The sequence below is a fragment of the Embiotoca jacksoni genome, unplaced genomic scaffold (assembly GCF_022577435.1).
Source record: "Embiotoca jacksoni isolate LCO1_2020_lvr unplaced genomic scaffold, fEmbJac1.0.p SCAF_12, whole genome shotgun sequence".
NCBI classification, from domain to species: domain Eukaryota; kingdom Metazoa; phylum Chordata; class Actinopteri; family Embiotocidae; genus Embiotoca; species Embiotoca jacksoni.
Genome location: NW_027185252.1, coordinates 11600150 through 11620360, shown reverse-complemented (window position 1 = coordinate 11620360; position 20211 = coordinate 11600150). Strand labels below are relative to the sequence as shown.

Genomic DNA, 20211 nt, shown 5'->3' with positions numbered 1-20211 from the left:
ACTAGAAAAGATCCATCAGCAGGAGCCCTGGGATTTTATTTTTCAGGAATATGTGAGTAATTCAAATGTTCTCTGTATTTTTTGTCTATTTTCAAAGAATCAGACATTTTGTGAGGATAGTGGGAAATAATATAAATACAAGTTGTATATGACATCATGCGAGTCTAACTACTCCGATTTAATGCAACTTGAGAATGCTTGCATTGGTAAAACACTGGATACAGCTTTTGATTTAGAATTCTTACGATATTAGTAGGGATTTTGCATCAAAGAAATTAAACTATTTGATATTTAAAACGTTTTTTTTTTTTTTTTTTTTTTTTTTCTTTTTTAATTTTTTAAAACGGTTTTTGATTTGATTTTCCAGCAGGTTAAAGCATTACATTTTTTCCTCTACTCTTTCTATAACTTAACATTAATACCTGTGTAGTTCTGAAAACAATTTGAATGACTAGCTACTTTTTGACAGTCTGAAGTATATTCATATATCATTGAATCTGCTATGATCTGATCTCAAAACTTGAATTAATGACTATTTAATTGCTGTTCTACAGGCACCTATAGCCCCTGACTTCAAATATTTGAAAATGCCAGCCTTCAAAGACATGCTAGTGTTTGCAGCACTCTTTTCCATCGTGGGAATGGCCCTGTGTCAAAACCTGCCAAGTAAGTTTGAATTTTTTAACCCTGAATTGAAGACTACAGCAGATTTTCAATGCATAATGATTCCTCTTCAGCAATTACATCCATATATTTTTGGCAGAACACTCCAAATAATACAAATATTTTTTTCACTGAGGCAAAAAAAGAAATATTTGTATAAAAACGTATTAATGATCATCCGATGTATCATACAAATTATGTGTCGTGAACCCATTTTTTTTCTCGGGTTGAATTCTGTATTGCTGCACCATGACCAGCAGATGTCAGTGTTTGTCAGTTCATAGTTCGCTGTTTCTCCTTAATTGCTGTCAACCGTTTTGTATTTCCTGTTCTCGGAGTCAATGTGGACACTAAGAGGTCAGAAGGTCATCTGGGGGTTTAGCTGTGTACATAAACCTTTGAAGTCCTTCAGCTGAGTGTCCTTGTCACCATAAATGAACCAGTTAACACAAAGGTTTTTTTCTTCCTCATGCTGTCCGGCCCACAGATAAAACTGTCAACCCAAATTGTATGAGCAACACCAAGCAATAATTTCAGTAGAAATGTTTTTTTTTAAAGCATACTACTGTTCTTTGTCATTTTAAAGTTGACTTTAGTATGTAGACCTACTCACTGTATTGTATGGTAGTGAGATGCATTATGCCCAGTGAGAATTGAGAAAAGTTTCCCCTCTATATTGGCTCTTTTCACCAAAAATAGGATGGGCCACTGTTCTTTTTAAGCGCTCTTCTTCGCAGGTAATAATCTCTGTGATCAGAATCCTTCAGCAGCTTTCATCCACACATCCTCACAGGAAACACTTCAGCCATGCTGATCTCATTCAACCTGCAGCACAAAGCTTCCAGTGTTTAAAGTTTGGCAGCCAAATCCACCCATGAAAGGAAATAAACAGCCTCAACATACGAATGGGTTTACCTCATTGTACCTGTGGAGACATGGCATTTTTAAACGACCCTGAGTAATGCAGCTATCAAACAGAAGTCAGTGGTATCCACGCTGACATAAGCTTCAGAAGTAGTTGAGCGCCTTTTGATGCTGAATCAGTGTGACATCAAAGTGAGCTCAGTGTTTGTGTTGTGAGGTTTTGATCTACTGGAGGAGTTCCGTGTGCCTGAGTCGAGAGGAGTGAGGAGAGTGGATGGGTCTCAACCCGAGGCAGTGGCCTACCGCGTCAACCCCTCTATCCATCTACGCAGGACCATGAGGTACAATACTAGACTGTCTGAGTCCAGCTGGTCTCAGAGAGGCTGAAAAATTATGAAAAGGTCATTTAACTCCACCTAAACATCTTGTTTTGCTGATCTGTTGTTGTTTAACTTCTCACCTGACTGCACGAAAGTGAACTTCAGCACGTGTCAATACACTGTGGCATCACTGTCAGGTGCTGTGACAGGTGCGACAAGCACTCGTCTGATCATGTCTGGTTACATCCTTTAGGGACGCTGAATGTGGTCAGAGGTGAAACAGGCTTGAAGCTTTTAAGCTTCAGAGACTGGTGTTAAATTACTCTTTAAAGCATAACTTAACACTGGGCTGAAAAGCCGCGTTGCACCTGCGACAGCACCCAACAATGGGACAGGATCCTGGAGGACAGCTGTACATCACTGCAGGAAACTGATAGGTTAAAACAAAAACTTCTCATTTACAAGCTATAATAGCACAGACATTTCCAATGTGGCTTTAATGTCTAGAAAATACTTTTATTCATTTGCCATTTTTAGTTGTGAGAGGACAACACATGCAAATTAACTACTAACTTGATGTCAATGTTGATGTGAACCGTCCCCATACAAAAGACAGACTAACAAATAAGCAAGCACTTAAATTTAGAGACATTTACACTTAAAAGGAATAAACTAATTTCCTAACCTGAGGCTCTAAATATGTTGGAAGTGCAGGGATGTTTTTAGCCCTGCTCACTGTCTGGCAGTGTCTGTCTGTCCACTTTTGTGTCACTCTTGTTGTGTTCTCTTTCCAAGACAATAACTTTTGAGTTAAGTACTTTGTTCATACGGGATAAACATAGACGGGGTGGGTACAAATGTGGGTATTTAATCTGTTCCCAACTAGTATGCTAATGTAGAGTTTAAGCCTAAAATGAGGTTCTGTTTTTCCTTCTTCATGTCCTTATGAAATAAATCCCTCATGTTTTAACAAAAGCTTGTTGTTTTGTGAGGAAAAGTAGCCTGTTTGGAGTTACCCAGCTCTCTAAACCTCACTTTCATGCCACAGTGATATATATCCAGATGGACTTCCCTCCGACTACTCCGTCATTGCAACTTTTAAGGTGACCAAGGACACTGCCAAGAAGTCCTGGAACCTGTGGCAGGTCAGTGACCCTGAGGGACGAGAGCAGGTCGGCCTGCGTTTCCGGGGTGACACACACTCCTTAGACTTCTTCTACACCAGCCCCTATGGGAGCCAGATGCTGAGGACCTTCCACGGTGTGGAAAAGTTGTTTGATGGAGAGTGGCACAAGTTGGCGCTGAGTGTGAAGGGCAGCCGGGTGAAGCTGCTGATAGACTGTGAAGAAGTCAGTGTGAAGGTCATTAATGAGCCAAGACCAGTCATCCGTCAAGGCTACACCTCCATCGTCAAGCGAGCTGCTGGAGATCGCTCTCTATCTGTATGTTGACAGCTTCAAGTTTTATGATATTTCAATTTTAATTTTTTTTTTTTTATATATACAATTCTAACCAGTCATATCCTCTCCTGTTACTTCTCAGGTGGACCTCCAGCAGATGGAAGTGTCATGTGACCCAGAGCAGGCTTTTTCAGAGGGCTGCTGTGAGCTCTCCAACGTGGTGAGCCGCCTTTGATCTAACATTGTTGGGAGTCCCCTTTTAGAGATGTGTGTGGAGTTTCAAAATCATTCTGTGACCTGTCTGTCCACGGCAGTGTGGAGGGTACGCAGAGATCGGCCTGACAGCTGGACGACCGTCTTGCAAGTGTATGCACGGACAACCTGGCATTCAGGGCCCTCCGGGGCCGAAGGTGAGTGTATCTATATAGGGAACTGGCTGCACAAACAAAATAAGTAAAAATTTCAATCTGTGTTGACACATTTTGTATTCTGCATTATACTGCAGGGTCACAGGGGTCTTCCAGGAAAAGCTGGAGATCAAGGAAGACAAGGAAACTGGGTAAATAAATATGTAATGTCTCTTAGTTATGCAGACATCAATCCTTATCTCACGCTGGTTGAATGCAGGTTCACTTGATGTAGTCTCTGCATGAGCAGCATTTACTTCCTCCTGCTGCACAACAAAGAGTTAAACTGACTCGTGGGTGAGTGGCATTGTAAAACTTTCATTTGTGAGACAGCAGCGACGCTGTGGAAAATGGCAATAGAAGCACAACTGAGACACGACAGGATGGAAACAGATCTGGAAGCAGAAGCGCTTAGCGATAGTAAACACTGGGGCTCCTTTTATAGTTTGAAAACCCATGTCCGCTTTGCAAAAATTTAGGAAGAATCCAAGATAAACACGAACCAACACGGATGTGACAATAAATTTGTTTTTGTAGCTCTGAAATAGCCATTTGCATCTTAAAACAGGCCCTGCTAGTTTAGAATATAGGATTTAACCCAAACTGGCACCAGATCACAGCTAATGGTTTTGCTTTTCCATTTGGAAGAAACTTTGCAAATGTAATGAATCCCACACACACGAAAACCAGGCAGTTGAGCAATAACCATACCCTCTAAGTGTCTGGTAATCAGTGCCATTATTGTGTGTTACTATTTTGTGAAATTTGTGTCCTTAATGTTTTTTTTTTATTTGTATGGTTAGGGCTGATTAATTTAAAACAGAAAGACCAAATCGAGAGGAGAAACGAGGACAGGTCTGAGAAAATTGTAAAGCCAGTATTTTGCTGAAGGAGCCCGTTATACTGTACATGCATCAGTGAATGAAAAATACTCTCACATTTGTATCCTTCGGAGGGCTGCAGATGTGATTATTTCCACTTTGAATTTATGACTTGTTAATGTCTTTGATGCTCAGCAGACACTGTCATTGGCGCAGGTCTAAAGACAATGCAGAGAACATGTGTTTAAAGAAGGAGGATATTTTTTTAATACATGTGTGATGGCCTGGCATTTGACGTGCCCTTTGCACTCAAAGAAATCCCCCATGCTGCCTGAGCAAACACATGTAGGCCTGTAGACCGACGCACATTCAGAGCACATTTCCAGAAACTGTACATGCTACATATTCATGTCATGCATTGCAGCTGTGGCTCATCTGGGAGCTAACATCTGCCTTGTGTAACTGGTTAGAGTTTTGACTTCCTGCCAAAATGAATCACAGAGCCCCAACTTGTTTATCTCCTTCCCCGCTGGCATCCAACGAGGGCATTTCCTGGCACAGATACAGGAACTACCCATCTCAAGTGGTGGGTGGTCCATCTCTCGTCCAGAGCTATACTGCCTCAGAAATGTCGTAAAGTTCACGGTCATGCCTCTCGCCGTACTGTCGGCCATCTCTGAGGTTAACCTCCGCCCCGCTGACTCTGCTTAGAAACAGTGTTAGGTGAGATGGTCAAATAAACGGACAAGACAAAGGCATCCCGGCCGTGTTTGATGTGTTTGTTGACTCAGCATAATGCAGCCAATTGGAAAACACGTTTCCTTCGACTACTGCAAAGGTCAGCATCTGTGCAAACAACACTGATCCGTGTTGTGTGTACGTATGACTAATGTTTTCTACACTTTGCTTGTCTATATTTTCCACAAATGTGACTAATACAAGTGGGACTGAAATTTATACCACGTTCACATTTTAAACTTAATCATCCTCATTTTGACATCTCAATATCAAAGGAATGTCTTCTAGATGAAAAGCTCGATACAGCTCTCGTAAATATAAAAAGGAAAAGGGATAGCGAGCTTAGCATAAGCAAGCTGTCTGTTTCTGTCCAAAGTTCAAACATAGCCTCATTTTAAAGGAAATTTGTCATTTTGGGGAACATGCTCGCTCACTTTGTTTTTATGTCGTTGTGCCGAGAACAAGAGGTATTATGTTTTCAGGTTGTCCGCCCGTCCCAAACTCATCAATATCTCAGAAACACCTTGAGGAAATTTCTCAAAATTTTGCGCAAGCCGTCACTTAAACTCAAAACTGAATTTATTAGATTTTGGTGGCCAATAGTTAAAGGTCACTGTGACCTCACAATACATGCTTGTGGCCATACCTGCTCGTAAACTGAATTGCTGACACTAATCTTTGGTGTCCACCTTGAATCTGTGGTTACTGTACAGATCTTATGTGCTGTTGGGTTGACGATGTGTGTGTTTTAGAATTTGTTGCTCCTTTGCAGCAACATCTATATTTGAAGCATTGTCTACTGTCATGGCTCCAACTTTGTGTTCTATCAGAATCAACTTTACTAGCTAATAAATACCTTCAAAGTCTACACTACATATATTTTATTTGTCTGGACAGACATTGATGTAAATTTAAACTTAACTGGTTGGCAGAGGCAGACAAAGACAAAGTGATGATTCCAGTTTTAATCAAATTAAAAGATTTACACCAGTCTGTCAGATAAATATGAAGCTACAGTGACCAGCTGTGTCATTAGTTTCTCGTAAAGAGTGGAAAAGGGAAGCAGCCATTGTACAAAGTCCAAACTCCGTCGAAAGGTTATATAAGAAAAGCTCTTCATCATTTGCCTTGGAATATTGAAATTATCATTTATTGTGCCGCTAATAGTGTAAAAGTGTTTTTTTCTCCCCACTGAAAACCAATTCCACCAATTGTAGTGGCATATCAATAATGCAAGTGAAGTGGAAGAAAACTAAAAAAAAAAACCTCTAAGCACCTCTAAATAAAACATCATATTTATTCATTTTGTACATTTTTTTTACTGGATGATTTCTGGACTTTGTGCAGTTAGTTCCTGCAATGTTGTTTACACACATTTTTACAGTCACATTTTGGTTGAATAGTGAGCTGAAGAGGCGGTGGATTTTGTTACATTTGAATGGAAGAGTCTTCATGCAAACCTAAGCTAACGTCTCCTGGTCTGAGACATTAGACTGCATCTAACTCATAATGAGAAATTTAAAGTGTTTTCTCCAAAAGGTTGAAATATTCCTCTTAAAAGTTTCTCTTTCTTTATTAACTGTCTTTCTTACCACAGTATCTGTTGTATTCAGAGTTCAATTTCCCAGATGGGATAAAAGTTTCTCACAGTGGAAACAATCACTAACATACAGATGTTAGACTTTCAGGCTGGTCGATTCACAAACAAACAGCTGCAGTGAACGAAGTCATGTTCGTGATTAAGTCCAACATGTCTTGCAGGGGATTCGGGGGAACACAGGAGACTACGGCAACACTGGCGAACCAGGTCTGAAGGTGAGATCTGTCTTCAAAAGCTTCGATCATGGTTACGCTTCAGTCTGAACCGTTCTCAAAATTCATTAATGACACCTCACACACACACACGTCCTAAGGGCGAAGAAGGAATCAAAGGCGAGAAAGGAATGAGAGGACCCTGGGGCCAAGAGGTAATTAATCACTCGGATGCATCATTTTCTTTACCTTGAGATGTTACACATTATGTGTATTCATGAGATGTTGTGTTAACAGGGAGACAGAGGTCCTCAGGGGCTGGAAGGATTAAAAGGGGCAGGGGGCTTCAAGGTAAACTCCTCTGCTGGGTTCAGGCTCTAATTGGATCTGGCAGTCAGTTAATGAAGTTACAAACTTGTTGTTATAGTCGTATAAATTTAATGATCAAGCCGATGATTTAATCTTGACATTTTGACTGTAATTAAAGGGAGTTCGGGGACCACCTGGAGACATCGGAGAGACTGGAAAACTTGGAAAAGTTGTAAGTTAACCTTTTTGACAGTGGAAAACGTTTTTCCAAGTGATTATGCAATTACCGTCTTACTAACATTTTGGCCTCCTTGAAGGGTGCTAAAGGCAACAAAGGATACGAAGGGATTCCTGGGTTTCAAGGAGTTAAGGTATTTGTGTTTCCTCTCCATTTATCCAATTTTTTTCACCTGTTATATCATCTAAAACCATCATGCTTTTATTTTTTAGGGTGAAAGAGGGACTACTGGTTCAGTGGGGCGATCTGGTCCCAGCGGAAAGCAGGTGGGATTCCCCGTTTCAGAATTTTTTAAAGGACACTTTTAATTCTTTGTCCACTACCTTCGAAATCCCCTCATGTGAGCGTGAAGAACCAGTAAATAATTTTAAATGAGGTAAAACAATGGAATAGAACTGTTTTTGGCTTGTGTGCCATCTCCATAAACAACATTAGTCCGTGTGGCTGGTTTTTGGCTGAGATCTGAAAGCCTGAACTATATCAACATAAGCTGTTTAGTCACTGAGAGAAGAGCCTCAACCGCAGTGATAACCTACATGATTGTATATGAAGGAAGGCTCCATGGTTCTCCATGTTGTTTATTGAAAGAAATATTCAGAAAAATCTTGATCTATGTTGCTTCACATGATGATTTGACAGGGAATTGTCGGAGATCCTGGAGAAAGGGGAACTCCCGGAGAGAAGGGGAAGCCTGTGAGTGTCATAATTTCATCACAATGAGTTGTTTTTTTTTTGTTTGATTTGGAGTATATAAAATCTTATATAAATTATTCAAAAATGTTTGATTTTTGATTAGCATGTTTTTTTTTATCTGAACATGGGAAAACTAGGGAATCCAAGGACCTGTGGGCAGAGCTGGTACCATTGGACAGAAGGTAATTCACTGTCGCCTCACACCTGAGTGCCCACCTACACTCCCAAAATAATCTGTGTTTTATAATAACAATAATAATAATTTTCCACAGGGCATTATTGGAGATCCGGGTCTATCTGGCAGAGATGGTGATCCAGGAATAGAGGTATTATTTTCTGTGTATAAGGAGATATTTATGTTGTATTTTAGAAGCAGTGCTGTTATATCATTATACTGTAAATGTGATCTCTTCCTTACAGGCTTATCAAGGACCACAAGGCCCCAGTGGAAAACTTGGACAAAGTGGAACCAAAGTAATTCACTGATCTTGTTTGCTTTTGTAAATACATGTATTTAGCTGTTTTTGGCAGATTAATTTGTGGCCCTTCGTGTCTTTTACAGGGGGAAAACGGCCCACCGGGGCCAGCAGGAGAAATGGGTCCCCAAGGCCAAACTGTATGTCGCATTTTCAGGCATTTCAATTACCCAAGAACAGCACATAATGCATTTTGTTTGTAAAGTAGTTTGCCATCTTAAAAGGAAACGGCAAAGAATAAAGCAGTCCCTCAGGTTGGTTAATAAATGTTTCATTCTCAAGGGCCCCAGAGGTTACAAGGGTTCTGCAGGGAAGCCAGGAAGACCTGGATTTATAGGCCCACCTGGACCTACTGTAAGTGCGCCACATGAATTTAACTCTTCCAAACACTACTATTTTCTTCAAGCTATTAAACCATGTCATCTCTTTACAGGGACACGTGGGTGTGCCTGGAAAACCAGGGCCCAAGGTAATACATCCTCATCCATTAACCACTGGAGATATAAAATGAGGGAAAACTTACAGTGTAATGGGACAATTACTGTGGCTATTCAGGAATTATTTGCTGGGCCAAATAGCCACATCGAATTTCAGATTTTCAAGACTTCTCCAGTTTGGAGAGAAACCTTGTATTTAGTCAACAACTAAAGGTCCAATGAAATAATGGACACCCTTCTTAATTATATCACCAAAACCCTTCCTTACATATCTGCTCACTAATGGAACATACACGTTGATAAGGTTTGATCATCATATTGTTTCTCAGCAAGCTCATCATAAACTGTTATGAAGAGGTACAAAAATCTAGATTAGAGGCTGCCCTTCAGGGCATGTTGGCTCCCCATTTCCTATTCCCCCCATCTGGACGGGGAGGTCACAACAAGTGCTAAACTCCCCCTCAGGACCTGCTCTGGATGTTTACAGAACATCCCACGCCAATGAAATATACAGATATTCCAGCAGAAACCACTTTTCAGCTGTTTATGTTGCTGTGGTGTGCTGTACACCAAACAAATCAGATTAAAAGGAACCCACATTTGGAGCAAAGAGCTGGCACTGCTCTGTTTTCATATAATTATTATAGAAAAATAGACAAATGAATGTCATTTAACACAATGGGGTATGTTAAAAAGTGTCTACATTTGTGAACTACTATAACAGACACATAACTACAAACAGAAAGTCTGAAAATGAAATCAATCATTGATCAGAAAATATGATATGATCTTTCAAAGATGGAAAAGCATTAAAAAAAATTAAAAAATAAAAGGTTTTTAAAGTGATACATTGTCCCCTAGTGAGCAGTGAAATGATCAGTCAGGAAGTGGACAAAACATTGTAGGTGGAAATAATGACAGCAAAAATAGACATAAGGGTGCATGTTTAATGTTAACCCACTGAAATATTTCATAGACCTCTCATTGGTTAGGTTTGATGAACACGGAGTAGATATCAGGGCGACACTGACCCCACAATTTGACATCCTGCTCTTCATCAGGTTTAGCTTAAAAGTTCTAAATATACGCCCTAACGGCCGTGTGCATGGATAGCTGCATAAACCGTGAACGTCTTGTAGTTCAGGTTTGTACTACTTGCTGGAGTTTGCTTGGAGAACATTGTCCAGTGTTACACATCATTAGACAAAAAAAAAAGGGACAAAAAAAAACCTAAACACAAATAGAGTAAAAAACATCTAATCCAAATGCAGAATCTTCTTCACAGTATTATCATGCAGTCATATGCTACTCACGAGCAGGAAATAGACATAATCAAAAAAAAAAATCACCTTTTTAATTTATGTCACAATTTTGTCAGCAAACAATTGCTTTATTTATTTCTCCAGCAACATTGTACTTGACTTGGAGTCTAGTTTGTGTCCACCTGAAGAAGGTAATTCTCACTTTTAGCTCTGTTCTTTGTTCTTTACCAACTCTAAATCTCTGTCTCTTTAGCGGCTAAATGCATCACAGTTTTCAAGATACTTGCTAACAGCATGTATCTTCTTTTTGATGCAGAGCAGTTAGTGCACAGTAGGGTTTATACTGCTGCAGCAAAAAACAACTGTACGAGTGTAGTGAGACTGTAAAATTTCAGGCTGGACGGTAAAACAATGAGCTGAATTTCAATGTAAAGCCAACAGAGCTGCAGATAAGTGTTAATTCTCGGTGGGTTCATCGCTATAAGTGATTGCTTTCATTGTAATTTATTTGATTGTTATTATGAAAAAAAAAAAAAATGGTAGTGTATTTTCATTAGATGGATGTTCTTGTTCATGAGGGAATGAGCAGCACACCTGTGAAATTCAAATTCTGGCAAGCTTCTTGACTTTGTTTATTTTTCATTTGCCTCATTTGTACAGGGTGACACGGGAATCCAGGGAATTAAAGGAGTCAAAGGTGCACAGGTACTGCCTTAAATGTTTCATCCTGTCTGCTTGCCATTACGTCCGGTATATTAATTTTCCTTAACATCAATTTGCTTTTTTTTTCTTAAAGGCAGAAAAAGGAGTTAAAGGACCAAAAGGAAAGGTGAGCTGTGATTCAGTCAGCAGATTCAATGCAAAAGTGTGTTTTTGTTAATAGAGGGTATTACTAACATTTGGTAACCTCTTTGCACTTCATTGAAGGAACATGTATGGCCTGAGTTAAATAGTTTAATGGCAGATGTGTTGCCAGAATAGATGGGCCGTTACTCACCTTCAACCAAATCCTCTGATTTTACAGAGATAAATCAAAACATGTTGACTGTGGCTGGTTGGGTCACTGAGGAGAGCAGTCATGCAGGTGTGGTGCTTATTTCTGCGAGTATGCCGGTTTGAAAATCCTCCATTCGTCATATTCTCCGTTTGCAAACCAAATAAGCTGAAAAGTCGAATATGAATCCATCAAATAACATTCCAAACATATTTAAAGCATCTGTAGATGCAATAAGACCAGTGACGCCCACAACTGCACCTAAATGAATCTTGCACATTTCTCAGGTGGTCTCTGCCAGATTTTACTTTTGTTATGAAACCTACATGAAAAATTCCCACTTTGTTTGTACATTCAGATTTAATACTTCCATAGCAGGTTTCCTGATTTCCAATATTAAATTTTTCATTTTATTCTGTTCACACTTTTTTTTAAACATACATGTTTTCTAATATAATTTTACTTGCTATTTTACAAGCTACATTATATGGCTGTGTTAGTTACTGTGTTTTATTACTACTATCAACATGACATAAAAGGCATTTTAAGCAGTGACTGCTCTCCATAAAGTTTGTATCCATGCAAAAGTGATTACATGTTGTGGTGTGATGGATGCACTTACTCTGTCCTGCATCCCGTCCTGCTGATGTTGTTAACATGCTCTGTAGGTTGGAGACAGGGGTGGACAGGGTCCTCAGGGAGGACGGGGGAAGCGCGGCCCTGGAGGCCCACCTGGACGTTCAGGCCCCGTTGGAGTCAAGGGGGTTCAGGGTGAAGGAGGACCAGATGGCTTTCAGGGGCCCCCGGGTCCACCCGTGAGTAAAATACAGGCCTTTGAATCTGTTTTTTTTTTTCAGCTGATACCTAAAACAGTACAGTGCTTATAGTATGAAGACAAACTTTGTGTATTCAGCACTAACTGAATAAAAAGCTCTTCAGTCTATTGTAAATGGCACTTCATCTGTCTGCACATGGCAGCACAGAAACAGCAGAGTAATCATTTGCTCGAGTAGTTACTGACTGGCACGCGCAGTGTTTGGTAACAACTTTGGTGTCAAGAACACATTTAAACAGTTTCTCATTAGCCTGTAGTTTGTAGTGAGTCACAGCAAGAGTTTCATTTAGTGTGGCTATAAATCCATAATGAGCCTCAGGAAATATTGCTGGCTTTGTTCGCTGCATTTCCTTAGAAAGGCAGCCATTGCTCCAGCAGACGCTGTCCTCTAATATTCCATATACATGTCCCACAGTTGGGTTGCGTCCAGTGATGGATGTGGTAATTATTTCTCACACAGGGCCCGACACTCCCCGCTCAACACGTGATCGAGGTCTGTAAGAAAGTGGTCCTGGAGCAGATGTCCACCTTTGCCAACTCAGTGAAGAGGACGTGCGCTGCAGTTTGTCCTCTCTATGGGGACGTTCCCATGGGTGCCCCTGGTCCCCCTGGACAGAAAGGACCCCCCGGACCTCCTGTGAGTTTTTACGGTTTACGTGTTTGTTGATCAACACGTATCAGCCTGCACTCAAGGAACATTTTCTTCACTGCTTTGTGTGTCACTTCCCCTCCTGCAGACATTCAACTGAGACACAGTGCAGTGCAGCGCGGTACCTTCTCCATACATTGTTCATTTCTGTCTTCCTGGCTGAGTAAAAATGCAAACACATTGCGAGGGTCTGGACCGGACTAAAAGAGCTGAAGTATTTGGCAGAAAAGCTTGGAATGAAAACATTACGATTTTCCACGTCTGGATGAGGACAAATAAGGAGTCACAGACCAGACACTTGGTCTGTGTTGAACGGTTTTTGGAGAGTATCAAAGCTGTCCTTGGATTAGAAAGCCTTTTCCACATTATTACACAGTGTAAAATCAATTCATGTTCCACAACTTCTAATGACAATGAGTCTCAGGCTGATAATAGAGCCACGACTACTTAGAAATATTCCACTATATTCGATTATGGTCGGTAGGCCTGACGTTCTGGCGTTTAATGCTAAGTGACACTCAGGTTCTCCCATCAGACTATTGAATGATCGGGAAAATAAATCTCTCTGTACAAAGCTTGACCTGACTTGAAAACAACACCTGAGAAAAAAATAAGACATTGTAAGGTTTATACTGGGAACACACAAGAGATGAACAATATGTTTTCCTGTGGATGATGTTGTCAGGGGGACCCTGGTAATGATGGTGCTGACGGAGAAGTGGGCCTACCGGGATTCTACGGAGAAGCTGGAGAACTGGGCCGAAAAGGAGAAACAGGTGTGGAAAACAAGACTGATAGATGACGTTTATGAATACAATGTGATTAACACCAAAACTAAAACTCACCAGGGTTTCTTTTCAGGAAGAACCATTGCTGGAACAACAAAATGAGATGCTTTACTTCAACTTGCATGATGTAATTTTTTTTTGGCAATGTAGGAGCTCTACTACGAGAAAATGAATCTTAACAAAAAACACCTGACAAAAAAGCATTGAGCCTAGAGTGCCAGCTATCACATATTACTACAACAGCTAGAATTCTCCTAACACATCAATAATACACTTTATTATATCCTGATAAAGTTGAGATGGTAATAGTCTTTAACAAGAAGAAACATTACTGTATCTTAACTGCTTTTAGCTCTGTTTTTGGCTCCACTACGTTCAACAGCTAGTTGCTAAATGTCTGTCTGCTATATAGCACGTAGCGTACAGTGGGCTTTTACACATTTTTCACAGCACACAGCTGCCTTGTTTTGATCTATTTTAAATATCTAAAATATTTGATCTCAGTAAATAAATTAAAAATAAGATGCATCTTTTAGTAAAAAAGTCCAGCAAAATCTGTATTGTGCCCTTTTAAGTTTAATTTCCTTTCATGATCAGTTTACTTTTATGAGGACTACTACTTAGCCTGTGAAAATACTGTAGGTCTTGTGAGTCTGAGAAAGTCAGAGGAAAATAATTGTGGTAATGTCATCAGCAGTTGTGTCGGCCTAAGCATTGACATTCTGAATTTTTAACAGGAAAGCATTAACCTGATTTCCAAACTTGAGGCGTGACGTTAGTTTTATATTGATTTGCATTTGAACATCTTCATTTAGAGTACTGCTGGGTAGATGTTGTTGAGTAAAAGTAAAAAAATTCCCCCTGAAATGAAGTAAAAGTACATACAGTATATGTAACTAAGATACGTTCCTCCACTGGAAAAAACACGTGACTGCCTTTCATCATGAACCGCGCTATATGGAACTATAGAATCAAATACTGTACAGAGTTTGAAACCTTGTCGATCAACGTATACATTCTTGGCTCTAATTTACGGTTTGAGGCTTGTGATGTCACAGTCAGACCACATTCCAGTGCCAGGCCAATGAAATCGAAGGATATTTACAAGGTGTTGTTAACATTTACTTAACAATGACCTCAGTAACACACATGGTCTTTAATCAACTTGAACAACTTGTTCTCGAGCAGATCTCACTCCGGTGGGAATAACATTTGTCGGCCTGTCTGCTGTCATACTTGCTAAGAGGTCATTGTGTGTCTGTGTGTCGATGTGTGTGTGGATTGCAGGTAACGGAGGAGAGAAAGGTGATAAAGGAGGCAAGGGTTATGGCCTACCTGGCCACACTGGAGATCACGGACCAAAGGGTAATTTTGAATACTTCATGTTTGATGATTCGGGTAAAATGAGGTAATAATGGATGTCCATCATCTGTGCCTGTGCATCATTTTACAAACCGTATTCAGCTGAGTCTGAGCTTCTAAATCCCAGGGATCGGAGGGGGGGGGGGGGGGGGGGGGTTAGAGTGAGAGGGGTGTGTTGTTTGCCAAAAAAGAAATAATTTTTCTCTGGAAATACTCTCTTCTCTGAGTCTTTGAAAACAGCTTTACTCAGCTCCATGAGCAGACTGCGAGGACTGAAGACTAAACAACATTTTTGCCTCAATCACAGGCCAGCGTGGACGTCTTGGCAGAGTCTTTAACGGCCAGCCTGGGAAGCAGGGGGAGAGGGGACACGTGGGCCGGCCTGGACTCAGGGGCCACCCAGGTCTCAGAGGATCTCCAGGTGTGTGTGTCACCTCTGGGTGTGCTCAGCTGAATTCCACCAGAGGGACGCCTCAGCCAGCACCGCGGAGGTTGAGGAATCGCCCGTAGAGTAAAAGAGAGGCTGTGTGGACGGTGAATTGAATATTGAGGTTAAAGGAGTAAAACAATTCTTTTTGTTAATATGTGTTTGTTCAAATCCATTTAAATTTCCGTGTAAATATGCAAATCAAACCGGAACTGAACTACTGGGAACAAAAGTTACCAAAGACAACACGCATTTGATTTGGGTCAGAGTGGTAACAAAATATATTTGTATAAAAAGACCATCTTCATTTGATAGTTCTATTTAAACTGATTTCACAAGTCTAAAATGTCTTTAAACGTCTGTTCTTTATAATAAAAATCCAAAAATGATATTAAAGTTTTTTTAAGAGAACGCGTCATCCCGAATGCAACAACAACGAAATGTTTGAAGACCATGAATATGACTTATATAACACCCATTATAATGCAAGTCTTAAGTGAAGGGAAAATTGAAAAAATTATTCAAAACTATCAAGAGGATTACAGCTCAAAGTTGTCTTTTTATATATATATATATCTTTATATATATATATAATTTGCAGCCATTCAGTTAAAGTATACATGTTTTGAAAGTTATTGATTTTTAATGAGAAATTTCATCGTAACCTGGATGTACAGATAAAACTAATAATCATGTTAAAGCCTCTAAATGTAGGAAATTTCCAGTTTTGGTGCTCCCCATGTTGAAGTATAAATAGACACTATGGCGGACAACAATGCATGCTGCTTCTTCTCCAAAGCTTCCAGGAACAGATCTAGACTATTAGTTGATCTCAGTGTAAAGACCAAACTCTCTTCATTCATCAGCACTGGAAAGGCTGGAAAACATTGTATAAATGTGTCTCTGTTAATATGATCAGAATTTAATCCATTCAGAAGTTTAGAAGAATCACGTTTGCAAAATATTTTCATAGTATTGATGTGTGCAGTGAGCCATCAGTGTGCTGCTGTCTGGGTCAGATAATGTAATACTAACTTTTGAATAACTTTTAAGGTGTATGTATCTGAACGAGTGGGGCGTTATCTTAGAAGACAGTGTTGAGTTTTCTTCCCTCTAGGAGTTCCGCAGTACCACAAGGATACCCTGCCTGATTTCTTTTCATACTGTTAGACCCTGATACCACAGGTCTTAGATGAGTTAGGTGTCTAAATACGTTCTGTCTGACTCACCGGATGTAGATTGTTGATATAAACCTGCCATTGGCCGATTATTTGTGTCGACATTCTCCTTCTCTTCCGCTCTCAGTGTGTTCGCGTTTTCAGATTCGCTGTCACAACAGGGATTTTGACAACAACTTCCTCCGAGCCGCATGCAGCACACTGAAATTGGCAGATTTTGACGAAGATTTTAATCATACAGGCCTGTCCGGTTCTTTTCTGTGTTCTGTGGGGATTTTGCCTTTTTGATGCCAGGGCTCACCTCTCCACGAGAAAATGTTCCACCAAAACAAGTTCCCCCCCTCAACACGATTATGATCGGTTTCAAGTATTATAAACAAGCCAGCGTGTCTTTTCCTCTATACGAGAATGATATACGGATGCAGCCAGACCAATCTCTGCCGCTGGCTTGGCGTGCTGGGGAATGGTCTGGCTGTGTGAGACTTAGAGTACCTTGAAGCTTTTTTATTTTACAAACGTATAATTCAAATGGAAGTTTTGGAAATCCAATCTATAATTTGCTTTAAAGTCTCAGTTATGTTTCACGGGACTACAGATTATACATTTTGCTTTCAACAGAAAGTTAATGACCTTCAACCTGCAAATAGCTGCTGTCGAAATGAGAACAAACCAGGACACAAACACCAGAATCGACAGAGCCACCATGTTTCAGACACGGTGACTCTGTAGATTCTGTTGTAGCATTCTTGCTTCATAGCAGCAGAGCTGGTTTGAATCCTGGCCTGTGTGGACTTTCCAGCTAAAAAAAAAAACTCCTGGTCAAGTGGAAAGAAGACTCGTAATTGCTTGAGATGCTGCTCCTTTCTCTCTGCATTAGCTGTGAAAGGGGCCGACGCCCTGTCCTCTGCCTGCTTTGTGATCAATGTATGTTGGGAAAGGCTCCAGCAATCATGCGGATCAGAAAGGACTTAATGACTTGACAAATATAATTATTGTTTCCCACAGCCCAAATCTAATGAAGAGACACTTGTAAAAGAAGAAACACTCTGCGTGTGGCTCCATTCACTGTCTTTCCTGGCTCATGTTTGTTTCCTCTGAGAATCCCCTGTGTGACTGCAGCATCATGTGTGCCATGCTGCTCCGTTTTGTTCCATCAAAGGATGCTATGGCCACCTCTGTCATGGAAACTATTACTAATCCACGTTTATCCTCTAAATTTTCTTTCTGGGCTCCACCATTTGCTTCAGACATGCTTGCTATTTGTCTCTGCGGCGAACCAGACAAGCGATCATGATAAATACTAGTTACTGCTTGTGAGCTGATTAAAACGACCCAGTACAGTTGAGCTTCAAAGTGATGGCACCGAATCAGAAGCTATTACAGTGAGGCTTTATGTTGTCCTCAGGCAGTTATTTAAAAGTTTCAGAGCGACTGCCAGGCACTATAAATGTTCGCTAATATAAGTAAGAAGCCAAATGTGTTATTGTGATTTAAAGATGTGAAAATGAGCAGAGTGCTGATGCTGTGAAATCAAACCCTAGATTTAATTAATTATAGTGACAACTTTTTACCACATTCACACATTATAACATATTAGCAGAACGAGGTGGTGCTGGATGGGCAGATGAAATAAAGTTTCTCTGGTTTCATTTGGATATATCATTTTCTCATTTGTGCGCACCAATTGCATATTTGTTTCAGCCATTTGATTCATTTACTTTATTAACAGACTTCAAAGATTATGCTGTGACATTTTGTACAAAAAAAAGCTCCTATGATGAGTATGAGGGAAAAAGAGGCCAATACAAGAAACACTTTAAAGACCTTTATGTGGTGCCGTAGCTTGTAAATACAGTAACTTGCAGTTATGAATACCCAAATAGAAAAGCTTTTAGCGGGTTTTAGAGCATTTTTGATCTGTTTTCTAAGATAATTGCTTAAACTTGTCAAACTGAGGTTACAACGTTTGTTGTCATCAGCTGTGAGGATTTCTGGGAGCATTCAAAGTCTTTTAACACCATGTCTCCCAATAGAGATCAAATTGTTTGTGCTGACATGTACACATTTTAAAGCTTTGAATGTCAGGGTGCCAGTTTTATGCACTATTCACACACACAAAAAAATGTGGGATGCAGAAGCTAAATGCTCCTGGAACAACCTTGTGAACCTGAGAGGCTGTGTAATAATACTTGTTTAGAAAACAAGAGCACTGAAATTCTGCAACACAAATTTTGTTTTTTTATATTAAATGTACGACTTTGTATTAAGGGGTCATGAGGGAAAAAGGTTGATGTGTACTCTCCCCCAGCTTTGTCGCTCCCAGTATTATAGACTCTGTACCACAGAGTCAGGAGCGACTTTAAGAGAGAGTGCATTTTTTGTAGCCACAATTACGCTTGAGATAATGTTCTGTGCAGATTAAATAGAGCTCATGCCTTGTTTGAATTAGATTGCACATGATAATAACAGCTCTATTGTTATGCTCAAGTAGTGGCCTCACTTAAATTACTTTGAAAAGGCAGAATTTGTGCAAACAAATCATTTGACTTGCTCCCACAAATGAATACAATTAATTAATTTTGACTAGTCAGCAAGTTTCAACCAAACTTCGCCCTATTACAAAACAGTTTAACTTCTTTATAACTGTGGAAAATCATTTTAATTACATAACAGATGACCACATGATCCTTCTGATAAATGTTTAGGCTGCGTGTAGCAGTGAATACACAGATTTCCTGCCCTGTGCTTTCCTTCACGTGCGCCTCCTGTTGGTTACAAACCACAGATCAGGGTCTTTAGAGACAGCAGCCTACTCAGCATTGGAAAGTCTCGTCTCACCAGCAGGTTGGCCACTCCCAGGCTGCAAACACCAACTTGGCATTTGCCTGTGTGATCCACCAGAGTGTGCTCAGGCTCAGGGTCAACAAGGCCGTCGTCATGAAATCACTGCTGCTCTGCGTAAGATGACGTTTCAGCGCTATTTGTCTGTGACATTTATATTTCATCACTGGACTGTTTGCTGATTATGTTTATCCTGCACATAATAGGCAGAAGGGTTGAAGATGTCTGCACATTTTCTTCTTAAGTAAAACTAAGAGTCATAAAAATTCTGCATTTAAAACTAAAGGCACATATTTTAACAAAAAAAGTAATAAAATCAAGAGTTTTGCAATTATTACTGTTGATGCATGTAAGTAGCATGTTAATGTGTGTTAATGTTCCAGTTGGTCAAAGTGGAGCTCATTTGAATTATTTTCCATACTTAACTAGATGATTACATGTTTTGTAAACTCAAAATCATAGTTTGGAACAGTACTTGAATAGATGTACTTGAGTAAATTTTATCCGCTGGATATCATTTCACGAGGATTTCAGTGTGTTTTTTCAAACGTATAATAAGTAGATAGAATTCTCGTTAATGTAATGTAAATTAGAGTTTTTGGTCACATTTCTGACTTTTCATAGACACTATGAATTGCCTAACTCACATGTTTTGCAATCTTTTAGATGCCTTTAACAAATTGTTAGTGTTATACTGTACTTTATGTCTCCTTTTCTGTATTTATGCATCACAGTCAGACACAGGAGCCTGTACATG

At 39.9% G+C, this 20211-nt stretch overlaps 1 protein-coding gene across 1 annotated transcript; it reads left to right on the top strand.

The window, feature by feature from the left end:
• Positions 1 to 473: 473 nt before the first annotated feature.
• LOC138195009 (collagen alpha-1(IX) chain) lies at positions 474 to 15933 on the top strand. The gene is made up of 26 exons (XM_069144072.1): positions 474 to 666; positions 1745 to 1868; positions 2896 to 3289; positions 3390 to 3467; positions 3562 to 3657; positions 3753 to 3806; positions 6975 to 7028; positions 7127 to 7180; positions 7263 to 7316; positions 7453 to 7506; positions 7592 to 7645; positions 7725 to 7778; positions 8152 to 8205; positions 8343 to 8387; positions 8478 to 8531; positions 8626 to 8679; positions 8768 to 8821; positions 8964 to 9035; positions 9115 to 9150; positions 11041 to 11085; positions 11177 to 11209; positions 12043 to 12189; positions 12670 to 12846; positions 13544 to 13634; positions 14934 to 15011; positions 15316 to 15933. The coding sequence occupies exons 1-26, from the start codon at positions 588 to 590 to the stop codon at positions 15516 to 15518; spliced, it is 2292 nt and encodes a 763-aa protein (XP_069000173.1). The 5' UTR covers positions 474 to 587; the 3' UTR covers positions 15519 to 15933.
• The last annotated feature ends 4278 nt before the right edge of the window (positions 15934 to 20211 follow it).